This window comes from Thamnophis elegans, chromosome 4 (assembly GCF_009769535.1).
Source record: "Thamnophis elegans isolate rThaEle1 chromosome 4, rThaEle1.pri, whole genome shotgun sequence".
NCBI classification, from domain to species: Eukaryota; Metazoa; Chordata; class Lepidosauria; order Squamata; family Colubridae; genus Thamnophis; species Thamnophis elegans.
Genome location: NC_045544.1, coordinates 92,970,367 through 92,986,979, shown reverse-complemented (window position 1 = coordinate 92,986,979; position 16,613 = coordinate 92,970,367). Strand labels below are relative to the sequence as shown.

General features: G+C 38.3%; 1 protein-coding gene across 2 annotated transcripts; it reads left to right on the top strand.

Annotated features, from left to right (window-relative positions):
- The first annotated feature begins 522 nt into the window (after nucleotides 1-522).
- Nucleotides 523-14,799, top strand: UTP25 (UTP25 small subunit processor component). Of its 2 annotated transcripts, none has more exons than XM_032216715.1 (12): nucleotides 523-712; nucleotides 2,801-2,840; nucleotides 3,776-4,016; nucleotides 5,236-5,433; nucleotides 6,615-6,703; nucleotides 7,202-7,615; nucleotides 7,898-8,117; nucleotides 8,857-9,059; nucleotides 9,835-10,017; nucleotides 11,564-11,676; nucleotides 12,398-12,643; nucleotides 14,539-14,799. In XM_032216715.1, the coding sequence occupies exons 1-12, from the start codon at nucleotides 603-605 to the stop codon at nucleotides 14,783-14,785; spliced, it is 2,304 nt and encodes a 767-aa protein (XP_032072606.1). In that variant the 5' UTR covers nucleotides 523-602; the 3' UTR covers nucleotides 14,786-14,799. The 2 variants fall into 2 exon arrangements, with proteins under 2 accessions (XP_032072606.1, XP_032072608.1); XM_032216717.1 differs by having other exon boundaries at nucleotides 662-712; nucleotides 3,885-4,016.
- Nucleotides 14,800-16,613: the final 1,814 nt, after the last annotated feature.

Genomic DNA, 16,613 nt, shown 5'->3' with positions numbered 1-16,613 from the left:
TAATGTCATATAAAATAGCACATAATACCATACATAACATATAAGATAGCACTCACTATTCCAAAAGTGCATTAGCTTCTAGATAGCTTCTTGCAAAAGCTCATTCCTCACCAACACCTATCAATAATTAATATATTCTGCCCACACAGAACATCTATAGCTTCGTAATAAGATAGCCAGCATTCCCTGAAATATTCAACGTTTTAGCCTCAGAGCTCTGTTGGGTCGGACCAGAGACCCACTTACAACACAACCCTATGCATGCTTTTCTATATGTGTGCATATGCCATTCATATTACAGGTTATTAAAAGGGTTTAATAAAAGACAGCATTTTGAAAAGAAAACCCAATTCTTATTGGAGAAAGACCCAAATGAAACTTCGCCCACTATCGTGGTCGTGGGTGGACAGACGGTGTTTTTCAACTTTAATGACTTTAAAAACGCCTGGACTTCAACTCCCAGAATTCCCCAGCAAGCATGAGTTCTACGGCAGCCAAATTTCGGGAGGAGTCTGTCGCAAGAGGACGTGACTGCGTGGTTAGGGCCGTAAAATGCTGGAGAAAGGGAACCACGTGGGAGCCGGAGTAGGAAGTTTGCAGAGATGGGGAAGAGGAAAGCTCGCCAGCAGCGCCAGCAACTGATCAGCCACTTAAGCAAAAAGCAAAAGAAGCACCTCAAGGATTTTGGGGAGGAGCACCCTTTTTATGATCGGTAAGCCGGGTTCTAAAATTGCCTCTGAGCCGAGAGCTGACGACACCCATTGCATCCTTTCCCAGAAGTCTTTATTTGTGCTCATTGACATACATTCCCTTTCTCGGTTCTGCCAAAGAAGCAGAAAGGGCTTGCGTGAGTTTCTTCCGAGTAGCAAGGCGTTAAGTATCTGTCTGGACCAGAACACCTTTGCTTCCCTGTTTTATTGTCGGTCTTCATTGCTTCTTTCTTTCTTGTATCTATATATTCCTGTGGCTCATTGTCAGCGAAGTTTCTGCTAGTTGTGAATCCATGAGTGGCTTAGTTCAGGTAGGCATAAAATGCCTGCATATTGCATAGGCTAAGCAAAACATAATTACACTTTATAACCCCAAAGAGCCTTAGGCTTTATTTAATATATTTGTTTACAAAACAATAAAAGGTATCCCTGAATGATACTTGCAAGTATACTCTAAATAAAGTTTGTGATATTTATAGTGGGGGGAGGGATTGAGAATAGTGCTTTTTGAAATGAAGGCCAAGATATCCTTAATTTCATAGACCGGTCACTCACCCATCCCACTCTGGTAATGAGGAGGTGCACTCCCCCTTCTCTGCCCCAAAACCAACTGCATTGGAAGCTGAATCTTATCTCTTTATCACCAGACTGCAGCAGGCTACTAAGAAACCATAAAACCCTGACCCTATAAACCTGGTTTCTCAGGGTTTCAGTTTGTCCTCTTGAGAGTAGTTGAGAAGGTTGGAAAATAGTGGTTCATCTTTGCAGAAGTAGAGAGAACTAAGGGGAGAGACTGTTGAAAGTGTGTTATCCAAGCATTGGTTCTTTGTTATAGGACATTCATTCCACTATCATTTTGTTCAGGCATTTTGTGCATTTCTAATTACTAGCATTAGAAGCATTATGTTTGTCTTAATCCCAAGAGTTGTTGCCAGGAAATTAAATTTATAAAAACATTGATGAAATAACCATTGAGGTGCAATGTCCAGGAACTGGGTTGTTTTAAGTATTGTACACTGCCCAGTGTCACATTTATATTCTATGCAAATATGATAAATTGGGTGGGAAGGGAAGGGGCAGCAAATGTTCTGGTCACTTGGGAATCAGCAAGTTGCTGACTCTGACCATGTCTTCATGAGGCTCCTTTTGTCAATTGTCTGCTTGAGAAGTTTTGTGTCACTTTCATACCAGAACACCTGAACCCAATTTCAGATTGATTCAGCAACAACTAGAGATGAGCTGGAGGTAATATTGTGATAATATGTATTTTTCAAATGGTTAGTAGTCATCTTTGTTCCATAGCAAGCAACATGTGAATGAACCATATAGTACAGGAGTGTCAAACTCAATTTCATTGAGGGCCACATCAAGGTTGTGTTTGATCTCGGGAGAGGGGCATGGCCAGGGTGGGTGTGGTCAGCTCAACGTCACTCATATTGGGATGCCTGTGGTGGCCCAAGCACTCTGCCAGCAAAAACGGGCTCCTGAGATCCTTTTTTGGCCGCAGTGGCCTCCTGCAACTCTCTGCCAGCAAAAACGGGGCTCAGGAGGGTCCCTCGCGGCCTTCCATAGCTCTGTTTTTGTTGGCAGGGGCACTGAAGGCCCATCCTTCACTGTTTCCAGTGCAACACCGTGGGCCAGATCTAAGCACCCTGTAGGCTGGACCTTGCCCCTGGGCCTTGAGTTTGAAACCCCTGATATAGTGGAATTCCATAAGTGGACCTCGTTTATCACAGAATTCCATAAGTGGAATTCCATAAGTGGACATCACAGCAAATAGAAAAGATCTCTCATACTTTGAAAGCCATTGTTGTTCAGTCAGAAGATGAAAGTATATAATGCAGCATTATCCTTTTCAATGCTATTAATTCCTTAATTTGCTAAAATATGCATTATTTTTGTTATTTCAGTGTCAGCGTTCCAAATATCACCCAGAAATAAATCAGAGTCCAAGGCAGAGCTTTCATCAAAGTTCGGGATGATATTTGGAACGCTGACATTCAGTTATTATGAAATAATATATATGAGCTATAATATTTTTAGGTTTATCAGATAGCAAAATGGAAGTAATTTAGATTATTTCTTTTCAGGGTTTCTGGGAAAGAAAAACCAACTCAGATTTGTGAACTGGTAGGAATATTGCTATTTTTTATCATATTTCCCTGTTTTATTTTATTACTAATGAATAAAATTAATAAGAAACGTATAATGCAAACTATTTGGCTAATTCTGTAAAACAGATTTGTAATTAATGAAGTAAAAGGTTCCTAGTGCTTTCTTTGCTTTTGTTTCCTTCATGCCAGATGGCAAAATCTTTCTTTTTTTTTTTGCATTGTAAATTGCAAATTTTTGTATAGTTTTGTATTTTTATTATACTAATAAATGCAGCAAATTTCAAAAGGCATTTACACTCCCCACTCAGCAAAGTTTGCTATAATCAGGGTTATACATCCTGGAGTTCCAAGATCACATGTGTCTAAACACTTTTAAGTTTATATTTTTTATCATTTTAAATTTTAACAATTTTTAAAAATTGTATTTTTAATGTCAGAGAAAATAACTTTTACTAAATGGAGAAAACTGTTCTTTGTGGCAGCAGAAAAGAGATGCTGAATTATTAACGATAGAGCTTGTCTATGACCATTTAAAAATAATAGTTACAAACAGATTTGCCTATTTTTGTCTTAAGTGCCTTCTTGGAGAACAGCTCTATTATTCTCATATTGTCTGGGAATTCCAGGAATAAGCAATAGATCTGAGGGCACCTGCTTTGGGAAGGTTGATCTTATGCATGGTGGTCTAAGCTCAGTATTATCATAGTAAATGAAGAAGAATTTTGATTTGATCCACAAATTCTCTGTACTAGAGAATGTTTTGAAATTGCTTGGCAGAGGCCACACATGGCTTCCCAGCATCTTTCATAATTGGCCATTGGCAGGTATTGCTGCTGAAAGCTGAATTTCATCAACATCTGGAACACTACAGGTTATCCCTCTCACAGGCTATTAATCTTGTGACTGGCATAGAAAGTCTTGCATGGAATGTTTTTCCATTTCCATTATAAGAATGAAAATTCTGAGCAGTCCAGCTCAGAAAATGATGCGGAGAGTGATTCAGAACAAATCCCGGTGTATCACAAACTACTGGCCATGTTAAAAACATCTGTCTGTTCAGACAATGAGGATGAAGAGGATGAATCAGAAGATAGTTCACAAGAAGATACAGAACTGGACAGTGATGAGCTCGGGGATGAAAAAGAAATGGAGAATGACAACAACGAAATAAAAATGCCTCACCAAGAATCAGGTAATCTTGCTTGCCTTGTTTTATTATACTGTATATGGTGGTTTCTAAGTGTTGCACAAGAACACTTTCTATTTTAAAATATTTATTTCTATAAAGGGATTAACTACCCCAGAGGGGGCAGATCAATTGTTCTAAGAGAAAAATGAAATATTGCAAGAAACAGGAAAGTTCTGGGTTTGTTTGCAGCTAATTATGTGAAAATCCATGGGAACTATCAAGTATCCTAGATTTCTATTATTTTTTTCCAAATAAATCAACTTTATGAAATCTGACAAATGGCATTTTCCTTCATTTCACTAATGGGAGGCACTTATTTCCAAGAAATTTCAAAAGGAGGCAAGAATCGGCTTCTTCCTATCAATGCTCCAATTAAAGGATTGAAAATTGAAATTAGTATTTTAGGACAAGGATTGCAATAATAGTGCATATTTATACTTAAATTGCACTATTTTCAATAAGCTTTGTTTTTTGAAATTTGTTCTTATCACCAAAATAGCTTGAAAGGGATAAATGAGTACATTATTTAGGAGATAGAGGTAATAATAGAACTACGAGATCTGTGGTACAAAAATATGGATAACTGTTAGTTGATAAAAAGAGGTTCTTAGTATTTGTTACTCCTGTCTAATAATTACTAGATAGCCCTATAGAATAATAATAAAACAGATTCAATCCCTGTTTAGTTCTAGTTTTTAGAGCTTTAGAATTCATTAGATGGCAGCTAAGATATACAGAAAACGTTAACTCTTTCATTCCATGCAGTGATTAGTTAGACTTTTGCATCCCAAAAGTCTGGTACCCAAAGGTGCTTTTTCAAAGGCAACTGGACTTCCTTTGTTTTTCCTATTGCCTTTTGAAAAAGCAGCTTTAACAGTCATGACTTGGTTGATTGAGAATCTCCATACACCGGTCTTGATAACCTTAGTTAATTTGAAGGCGATACGTATAGCCTGGTTCGTTGTGTGGGACTACAGTTCTTATCTTCCAGAGCCTGTAAAGGAAATAATTACAATGCTTGGAATACTGGGAGATGTAATTCAACTCATCTTTCATCTCTCCTTTGATGAACACTGATCTAAAGGGAAGAAGGCAAAAAACAAGGAGGGAGGGTTCCTTCTAAAAGGAACATCAAGTTGCTGATCTCAACCAATCATGGACATTTGGCTCTTGAACAAATGCAACCTGTTTCTCTTTTTCTTTTTGTTTGTTCTAAATAAAGAAACATCCCTAGTGGAAAATAGTGAAGAGGAGCCTACAGGTTCGGATGCTCTTCAGGATTTACAATGTGAAGCTACTGAAGAGTGTACAGATGTCCAACTTGAACTTGAGTTTAATCTAGAAACCAATGTTATAGATGAAGAATGTGCTGATGTCACTACAGATCTCAAAGAAAGAACACCTGCAAAAGTAACAGATGGTAACATCATAGTTGTCTTTGATTTTCTTTTAAAAAAATACAAATTGAAGGAAGACCATTTGTAAATTAACTTGTGTACTTCTTAAACCAGGATTCTGCAATTTATGAATTGGAGCTTAAACATTTACTGAGTGGTCTGATCTTTGAGACTTAAACTTGTTATTTGGAGCTGGACAGTCTCTTAGCAATCTGTTCATTTACCTTGGGTTAGTGTTTTTTGTCAGTTTGTCTCCTCATTTCTATTTTAATACAATTCCCCTTTTGGGAGAGACTGCAGCAACACCTGTCAAAGTTGTATTATCTTCTAGCAGTGAGTCCACCTCTTCTTTCTTTTACTATTGATATAGTCAATAACTCTTTTTGTTGCTTTTAGCTCCACTTGAGAGCCTAAACTCCCTTTGTATGTTAGCCTTTCCAATATTCTCTCTTTTATTAGCTATTTACTGAGACACTGTTAAGCACAAGCAACTCATGGATAGGCCCAAACAAGGATTTTATTGTTGATCTATATTACAAGAATCTTGCCAGACTTTCTGCCTACCCTTGAGAAATGGCAGTTATAAATCAGAGGGGTTTTTTTGTCAGACCTTTCCTCCTCTGAAGGAAGCTGTTAAGTATCTTTATCCAGCTTGGTGGGTCCCCTCCCTTCAGTTGGTGGTTCTACCCACAATCACCTACTTGATCATTATTCCCATCTTCTGTTTTTTTTTTTTTTACATATCCCTTTTAACGCTCAATCTCATATATACAGTTTGCTAAACTGCTATTTATCCGTTTGTTTTCCTCTTTGGAATGGTGTAAAATTCTTCTTCGGTATCTTATTTTGAGAAATTCCCAACTTTCTTGTGTTAACCTTTAATTTGAGGATTTCTGTTCAAGGGATCTCACCCAATACTTCTTCAAGCTCAGGGATTGCTCCCTGTTTATAAACAGTAGTTCGCCCTGCCAATTGTGTGTGGTGTTTGTGTGTCTTACCACACACTCGCACTGATGGGGTTATCAAGTTGGATAATGAAACCCTGAGCTATATACTGTATTTTCTATTTGATAGTTTGGAATAATTGATAGAATCCTCTAATCATCTTTTTCACTTGTTACTTTCCTTTGAGTGCTTACAAACTAAATCCTAATTTCAGTTTCTGAAACAGTCATTCAGAAACGTATTTTATTTCTTGACACAGATCCATTTAAATGCCACATGGATAAAGAGCTGGAAGAAGAAGAAATAGATAAAAGTGCTGTGTGTACAAAATTGACCAGCCAAGTTGAGGTAATGTATCCTTGAGCCTTCTCAAAATCAGGTGATCTTGTTATTTGAGTGGCTGCTAAAGCTGGTTCCAGAAAAATAGATGGGACAGGATAGAGGGAAGAATGTATTAAATACAACTGATATGATTAATGTCCTTATTATTTGTGAATGTCCCTGTTCTTCCACATGGTTATAACGTGGCATCTTATTTTGAATATTTTTTGCAGCTGTGGGGCTCAGAGTGTGTGCTCTTATTTTTTGACGTGATTGCAAGGAGATGAATGGGTTCAGGAGTGTCTTACAGGGACGGGGTCAAAAACAACACCCTTTTTACATATGTTGTGGGGCTTTGGATGCTTGGTTGTAGATGCTATGCTGACACCCTTGATGTCTTGGACCAGTCCCTGTGGATACCCTGAATAGGGTGCTTTTGTATATACAGTTTAGTGTTTCATCATTCAGGAGAGGCTAAGCTGAAGTTCTGTTGCCTTATTTTTTCTTCTTCTTTTTTTCTGTCAGTGGCCAGTACTGGGTCAATTAGTTTTTTCTTCCAAGTTGGAGAAATTTGGAGTGATTAATCCAAGTAAAGAAGTTGATCTGGAACATCTTCATCTTTGCAAGCCATTAAAGTCAACTTGGCCAAAAGTGAACAGACAATTGCTATCTGCTCAGACAAAATCAAAAGACAGACTATTTAGCCCATTGCAGCAAGAACTTTTCTGCATTATGAATTCATACAAGGATTTGTTTTACCCTGGAAGGACTACTTTAAAAAATGGGGAAGAATTGCGGCATGTCTATTGCCTCCATGCCTTGAACCATGTCTTGAAGGCTAATGCACAGGTGCTTGGCAACAATGCCAAGCGACGGGATCAAGAAGCTGGAATGGATGAGGAGGATGCTTTCAGGGATCAAGGTCTCACTAGACCAAAGGTGAAAAAAAAAAACCTTAATATATGTTCATTGCCTGGAAACCATATCTTTATCAATATCTTAAAATGAGAGTCTCCATTGCAGATAGCTGAAAGTACAGACAACTAAATAGACTTGCAGTGTCCTTGCAGATCACACTAAATAAGAATATAGCACTTTTCAAAAATGAAAGTGATAGATAAGAATTTATACAGTTTCCCCTAACTGCCCCCACTCCCAAAGTTAAGAAAAATGTCATGCATTTAAATAATAGAATAATTGAATTTGCATTTTCCTGACAAGGTCTTGATGGTGGTCCCCTTCCGAGAATCTGCTTTACGTGTTGTCCATATTTTAATTGCCCTCCTTGAATCGGCAAGTCAAAATAAAATTGATGTAAGTAATAAAAAACGATTTAAAGGGGAATTTGGTTCAGACCCAAAAGAGAAACCGCCAAATCTGAAAAGGCCTGAAGATTATGAAGCCACCTTTGCTGGAAACATTGATGACCATTTCAGGATAGGTAACGTCTAATATTTTTATATCTTTTGATACTGCTGTGATTGCAATGTTATAGTTTGTACTCTGCTGGTACAGATTGCTTCTACTTTGTATTCTGTTTGTTGGGTACAGTAATAGAAGTTACAGTTAAAATGAAAGCTGGGTAAAATGTTAATAAATAATAAATAAGCCAGGATTCATAGGTAATTTTGAACAAGATTTTAGAAATCTGGTCTCTGATCTCAAGTTCAAATAACTGAGTTAATCTACTCTCACAGTAGGAATGACTGGCATGCACCAGCTTCTTTTATTATGGTTTAAGATAATGTTTGCCTACACCCAGTTTTTGTTTTTTTTCTTTTGTTGGATTTTTCTGAGGGAGTAATCTTTGTGAATCCAGTTTTGTGTTCTTTTAACATTTTGCCTTAAAGATGTCTCATCCATTGTAAAATTCCTAACGGGGCATTAATTGGATAAATCAATAGCTTCTTGAGGGTTGGATTCACAACCAGCTACCCTCCAGATATTTTACACAATTTCCACAGTTCATTAGGCCATTCTGACCAGAGTAGATGGGAATTGTTCCAGAATGTTCCGAGGGCCTCAGATTGCCTGTTCCTATACTAGCTTCTTGGAGTCCCTTTTGCCCATCACAAAATGCAGAAATTTCCCTTGGCTCTTATGTGATATTGTAAACAAGAATCTTATGGTTAAATATATAATCAGAGACTGGCTGATATGTATGTATTGCATCTGCACAGGTGTTGCGGTTCTTCAGAAGAGCATTCGGTTATATGCCCCATTTTACTCCTCGGACATTATCATTGCATCTCCCCTTGGCTTGAGAACTGTGATAGGAGCTGAAGGGGAGAACAAGCGAGACTATGATTTCCTCTCCTCAATAGAAATTCTTATAATTGATGAAGCTGACATTTACCTGATGCAAAACTGGGAACATGTTTTGGTAATTCCTTTTTACTTTTTTAAAACCATAATATGCTGTGTAACTATAACAACCAGATGTGAAATGCTTCACATGGAGGCTAGATTTTATATCTTTTAACTGTTTTTCATTTGAATGAAATGTTCCTTAATGTTTTTTCTGAAAAGGTATATATTCTTAATGATGAGCATTGCTGAACATTTCTGTGCTAGAAATTTATGGGGAGTGCTTTCATGGGGGACTGAAAGGAGGTCTGCACAATACAATTGAAAATTATAGGAAACAGAAAAAATGGAAAAAGCTTTTTACTCTATTTATTCTAGGTTTTTTTTGTTGATTGGTTGAAAATCAATAGCACCAGTTAAAATATTTTTTGTTATGCTTTCCAAAAAACTGCATTACCATAAATCATGTTTCTGTAGGCTAGTGTTTCTAGCTGTCTGCGGAATTATGGAAGTTGAAATCCACATGTCTTAAAAATTGCCAAGGTTGAGAAACACTACTGTGGACATAGACACTAGCATAGTTTGTAGAAATAGATGTCTTTAATCTTGTAGATGCTGTCTTCAGTGTTGATTGATGTCTGAGAAAACAAAACTTTCTGCAGTAATAGGTGAAATCTAAACCATCAAAGCAATTGTTGTGCTTATCTATTTAATGTGCCAAATAACTATTCATATTGTTTTTCTCTTTCATGCAATATATAGACTGTGGGAGAAGTTTTGTTTTCCTTTTTCTGTACACTGAAATATAATGATACGTTCTTACTATGTTTTAACCATTATTCTGCTTGCAGCACTTGATTAACCACATGAATCTATTACCTTTGGAATCGCATGGGGTGGATTTTTCACGAGTACGAATGTTCAGTCTGAATAACTTGTCCAAGTATTATCGACAGACCCTTCTCTTCAGTGCTCTCCATCATCCTCAGATCAGTTCTATCTTCAATAAGCATTGCTTCAATTACAGAGGGCAGGTTAGTTCATCGAGACAACAGTAGCCATTGGAGTGTTTGGAAGAGTGTATGTTGGGCTCTCATAACCATTAATTATTTTAAAAGTGGAAGTAGTAATAAGAAATGTTCAGATCAGTATAAAACTTTCTGAAACTTTGTTTGGTGTAGTGAATAAAAGGCACCAGGCTAGAAAAGGATGTCTATGAATTCTAGTCCCACCATAGGGACAACCTAGGGAAAAAAAAATGGCAAATCACTTCTGAAAACTTGCCAAGAAAACTGCAGAGACGTGTGTGCATTGTATTCATGTGGTTTAATGTTCCCAAATAATCTGAACTGTCTGTTAATTGCTACTTTTATCTTGTGTTGTTAAACTGATCTGAATTTTGTGATATTTATGATATACTATCTATAAAAGATATGTTGTACGTAGATTTTATGTATCCTCTCTTAGCACAAATATTCTGGTTCAACATCCCAACTCTTTTGTATAAAACAAATCTTTGTGTAAAATAAGGATCACAAGTAGTGTGCCCTTGAGATCAAATAATTATTCTACAAGGACAATCGTATTTACACTTTTCAACCTAACTTTGGCAAATAGAGAGAACAAAAGTATCTCTGGAGAGAAAAACAGTTCATGAGACGTTGCTGCAGCTCGCTGTGGGAGACCAGGAAGAGCCCTGCTATTGAATTTCTCTATCCCATAATGGTAACTCATGTACATTCAGTCAGATCACACACAAGAATGTGATAGCCCAGTTTCTTAGTTACTCCCTACGTCTGATGTTCAACACACGCCACTGTGCTGATTGATGATATACAGTAGATCATTTCTTCCTGATTTGATCAGAACTCTCTTAACACCAACTAAATTGATTGCTGTCACCACACATGAGAACAATAAATTCCACTTACATGTTGAGCAATATAATTTATTTGTTTTGGCATCTTCTCGCAGTGGAAAAATAGCTGCTAAATAGGGATGTAAAAAACATTAACTACTATAATATTTCAAGTAGTTTAGTACTACAAGCAAAATAGAAAAGTTTGCAAAGAAAATCTCTTTCCTCTTATCTTAGGAGGGGGAAGTAATGAAATCTGAAGCCATGCCTACTATTAAGGAGTATATAAAGCAGTATTTCCTACCTCGTGGTCTTCAGATTTGAATGACATCAGTTCCCTATAGTCCCCACCTAGTAGATAATTATTGATCTGTTTTTTGAATGCTATACTTCACCATTATAAATTCTGCTTGAAAAGGTTGTAAAGAGATTTGACAAATTCTCAGAGAATTATAAATATAATTATATAATTATATAATTATAATTAATATTCATGGCAGTTCATTAAATACTCCCATGTTCATAAGCAGTAGTAAATCTTAATACCAGATAATTGGCTCTCACCCTTACCATGTCTTGCTGGCTTGCTTCTAAGAGTCTAACAAGTCATTGATAGATGCCAGTTTCTATCAAACCATTTCTTATTTTCTTGACCAAATATTTGGATGTAACACCCCACTCTAATGTTACTTTTATCTCACAGTTTCAATTGTGTCTTGCAGGTAGCTGTAAGGACTGTACCATTGACAGGGTCAATTAGTCATGTAGTAGTACAACTTCCTCATGTTTTTCGGAAGCTAGAAGCTGACAGCTCTGTTACTGTAATAGACGCGAGGTATGTACTTCTTTAATGCTCTGAGCAGTGGATACCAGCTACACATTTGCTGGAGTGTCTTCTGCAAGAAAATATTGTTGCTTTAAAATATAATTGTTATGTTGTATAATATAAAGGTCTGGATTGCTTGCAGTGAATGCTTCTGGGCTACATAATAATAAATTGTCCTGTGCAGGAAGAACAATTTCTAACACAAAAAATAGGCCATTCACATATTGAAGAGTGAGGGTGTTAGCAGGTGGGGATAGGAAGAGTTTTTAATTTTGCAGCAGTAAAAAAAATATATCTAAAAAATTCTAAAGTGGGATCCCTTTGCTTTCAGTAACTTATGAGAATGGAGCTTGCACAGTGGACAATGAATGCCAACTGATGGAATTTGGGGAATGGGAGGAAACCTGAACAGAATTCCCTCAGAGTATTTGGTTTCTGCTTAGTTAGCTCTTGAAGTTTAAATTTCCTGATTAAATTTCCTGGCTGACAAAATATATGGCACTGCATTTGAGGAAAAGTTAGAGGCCTGATGTATAACAATAGGTGGAAATTTAAATATTTGGCATTTGTTCCATATTTGTTCTGCTTTTTCTCCAGTCTGATGTTCTCCAGTTAAATTGAGATTTGCTTTGGTAACTTTAGTTGAGAATTCTGAAAATTACACATGAATTAGCATTTGGGAAGTTAAATTTTGAAACCAAACGGCTTATCATTTGTATTTCTTGTTCAGGTTTAACTTTTTCATTGACAAAGTGTTACCTGAGTACCGGGATGCAATCATGACCCACACACTCATCTACGTTCCATCCTATTTTGATTATGTGCGGCTCCGGAATTATTTCAAGAAGGAAGAACTCAATTTTGCGCACATTTGTGAATACTCCAGTAAATCAGGCATTTGTAGGGCAAGACATTTATTCCTAAGTGGAGAAAAACAATTTCTAATTATCACAGAGCGATTCCATTTTTATAAAAGGTGAGTTGCAATGACATAGTGTCCATTCTTTCAGAAAAAAGAGAAAAGTAGAAAATTGTAGCTACACTTGCTTTAAATTAATTGTCACATTATTTCTTGCTATCTTATTTATATGGCATTTTATAAAGAACAGACAACTTCCCAAAGGCTCTACAGTCAGTTTCCATTCTTAATGTATTAAAAGCTAATATTTCTTAGATATAAATCTTCCTTTTTTTTCTTTTCAGTGCTAAATAAAATATAGCCTAGAAATTATTGCCCAATGATAAAAATACACTGTGTGATTCATTTTTATGTCTTGAACCAACATTGTAAATTAGATGAATGTCAGCTTCCTGAGGATGTTTGTGAATAATAAAGATGATAAGTGATTATTCTGTGATTATAGTATTGGTGTGACATATTACGTATTTGTCACTTTCTGAACCAGTCTGCTGAAAATGACAGAGCACGTGGACAGCATGACTGAGACTAATTAAATCCTGGGGATTTCTCAGTCCTAAATTCTCTAGTAGCAAACATGGATGATAAGTTGAGAATTGTTTTCTTTCCTAAATGAAAATGAAACCTTACTGTTTGACCACAGAGCATAGCAAGCTTTAGTTTATTTATTTGTTTAATATATTTCTATGATCACCTATCTCATTCACGTGTTTCTAGGCAGCTAATAAAACAAAATAAAAACATAAGCAATAATTAAAAAATAAATAATATAACACCACAGCTGAGAGTAATAAAACACTGCAAAATCAGTATAACCAGACAGCAGGCTCATCCACACTATTAGAACCCCAGACTTAATAGTAAAAGTTTTTAACGCTTTGTGACCAATGGGGAGAGGGAGCTATTCTAAAAAGTGGGCTCTAGGGCAGAAACGTACCTCCTCCTATGTCCTGCTAGATGGCACACTCTTATGGATGGGACCCAGCGATGACTCTCTTGCTGGATCTCAGAGGATGGGTAATTGAGGAAATGTTGAGGATGCTATGCATATCAATAGATTTGGATGGAAGAGAAGAAACCAATGTTGATATAAGCCCATGTTACTCACAGTATATAGACCTAAGTTCTGGCATGGAATAAATTACATGGCAAAATGAGGACCAGTGGCAGGTTGCAGGCGGTACGCCTTGGGCACCGGGTACCATTCCAGTATGATGCTCCGGAGGGCCCACCTGCCTGCCCACGCTCCTTACCTGTATTTGAACTTTTTGGTGCTTCCGCGCACGGAGTGCATGGCGCCTGCGTGATGCTGCGCCAAGCAGCTGGAGGCTCATGGAGGCATCGCGTGCTGCACACGTTCTTGTGGGGCACACCAGGCCAGAACCCACCACTGATGACCATATGGGCCCAAAACCTGTTGGGGTAACAATAGCTATCAGAACTATAGAAAACGGTAGCTTCGTGTCTGCAGAAAGCAGCAGCAAATTTCACTATTTTGAATATGTTTGCGGAAGCTAATAGCAAAGTGGTAAAGTGAAGCCTAGTGGAGACTTACTGTAGTTATTTAGCTTTTATTTGAAAAAAGATGAAGAAATACGTAGCCAAAAATTGACAATGTTTTAGTCTATTTTGGCAGCGGGATTCATCTGGAGAAGAAGACAAGAGTTACACAGTCTTCAGGGGTCAGGCTGTTCCATCCTGCCAATATTTAGAGTGTAGTTTTATTTTTCAGTGTTGTAGCTTTAACTTTCTTAATGCTAAAATGGATTGTAACAAAATGTTAGCTAGGAATGAGGAGGGAAGGGAGAGTTTGTGTTTATTGAAATTGCTGGCTCTGGCATTGTGACCTCTGATCTTTTTAATTTAAGATGCAGTTATTTTAAATTCTATAAAAAAAGTCCTGCTTATATTTTTGAGCAATCATGTATTAATTATGTTGTTTTTTTATTCAGGTATTCCATTAGAGGCATCAGGAACCTTATTTTTTATGAACTGCCAACCTATCCACATTTCTATAGTGAGATCTGCAATATGGTAAAATTAGCAGGCATGGAGGGAGAAGCTACCTTGACTTGTACTGCATTTTACTCCAAATATGATGCCCAAAAGTTGGCTGCCGTGGTGGGTGTTGAGCGGGCAGCCCAAATGCTTCAGTCGTCCAAGAATGTGCACCTTTTTGTCACTGGAGGAACAGAATAAAACAAACAACCCAATTCAAATGGATTTCTAATCTATTTAATAATCAGGCTGCATTTGTTTAAAATAGCTGATGAAAGGGGAAATTATGAACAAGTTTCTTTTGTTTTTAAAGAACATATGGAAAAAATGTTATTAAAGTGTCAGTTTCTTCATGTAGAAATAATGCCAAATTCATAATACCATTTTTAGAATTTCAACTGTAGGATAATCAGGAAAGTTGAAAAAACATGGTTCTGTGGCCTTGCTTGGGGTATGTAGAAGAACATGCTGCCATGGGGCTAGTTAGTGCCCTGAAGGCCTCTTATCATATTTTAACCAATTTTAACATTCCTTCCTTCTTTTAAATTTTATTTACTATTTTTATGCTTTTAATATTTTATTGCATACTGCCCAGGGTCCTTCTGCAAGGGAGATAGGTGATTCTTAAATATAAGTTTAAGAATTGCTAGTTTGAATGACTATGATAGAATTTGTTCAAAAGAAACAGACCCATCAAAAGAGGAGGAATTGTATTACATGCCAGTGAGTCAGGTATCTCCCCAAGTGCCGTCTGAAATCCCATAGAGTCCATCAGGCGCCTGGGGCGGAACCACCTAATCGGTTCCCCCTCCCTACAGTGGGGGATTGGTTTCCGAAAGTCGAGCCTCAGTAGGAAGTGATCTGACCATGACAAGGGCAAGATCTTAATGCCCTTCAAATCTAGATCACGTTTCCACTGCTCCGAGAGAAATACGAGGTCGAGCGTGTGCCCCGCCGAATGGGTCGGACCCTGAATTACCTGGGTCAAGTCCATGGCTGTCATGGAAGCCATGAACTCCTGTGATCCATCAGAGCGTTCACCGAGCGACGGCAGGTTGAAATCCCCCAGCACTACAAGCCTGGGGAACTCAACCGCCCGCTCGGCTACAGACTCGAGGAGCACAGGCAGGGCTGTTGCAATGCTGTTGGGAGGTAGGTACGTTAGCAACAAACCCATTTGACCCCCAAGGTCCAACTTCACCAGAAGGGACTCACGCCCGACAATCTCTGGAGCAGGGATCCTATGAGGAACTAGGGACTCTCGGATGATGACTGTCACTCCCCCACTCCTTCCCTGGTGTCACGGCTGATGTAGCACCTGAAACCCTTCTGGGCACATTTCAGTAAGGGGGACTCCTCCCTCATGGCCCAGCCAGGTCTCAGTAATACATGCCAGGTCTGCCCCCTCATCTAATATTAGGTCCCGGACGAGGGGAGCTTTTTGAACCACAGACCTGACATTTAGCAACAGCAGCCTGAGACCAGGGCCTTGACAACTCTCGCCATCTGGTCCTGGAGTGGAGCTAATAGGGCCGGAAGGAGGGATCGCTGTGACGTAGCAACCCTCCTTCCCCGGTAATGGCTAGCCCTATAGATCCCGTCAAACCTGCCTCTCCCAACAATGACCTGAACGCGCCGGCCTATCCCCGCACCCGTGGACCCCACTTCCCCTCCCATAGCCTCCGTTCTCCCCGGCAGGCCCTTCATATCATTCATTCTGGGACGAGAGGCTTCTGCTTCTGCACTCAGTGGAGGGGGCTCCGGGCCGCGCTCTCAATCACCTCATACGGACTGAGCAGACATTCCCCACATACATACCCCACTCTAGTTAAAAGTACAGCAATACAATAAAAAAGATAGAATTACACTAGTTTAAAAGAAGGTGGGATCATTCACTCACAGACATAGACATACATACCACATACGAAAAGAGGGAGGATTGCGCAGATATTAAAGTTGATGGTGGTGTTGTGCAAGTGAGTCCGTGAGTTCGTAGGGCGGAAACACAAGAGTCAAGTCAAAGACAGCG

What these genes read in the sequence shown, in the direction of transcription:
- UTP25 (XM_032216715.1), top strand. Translation starts at nt 603, where the DNA reads ATGGGGAAGAGGAAAGCTCGCCAGCAGCGCCAGCAACTGATCAGCCAC. An exon ending in GAGCACCCTTTTTATGATCG is followed by an intron (nt 713 to 2,800) that starts GTAAGCCGGGTT and finishes ATTTCTTTTCAG; the next exon opens with GGTTTCTGGGAAAGAAAAAC. An exon ending in GCTTCAATTACAGAGGGCAG is followed by an intron (nt 10,018 to 11,563) that starts GTTAGTTCATCG and finishes TGTGTCTTGCAG; the next exon opens with GTAGCTGTAAGGACTGTACC.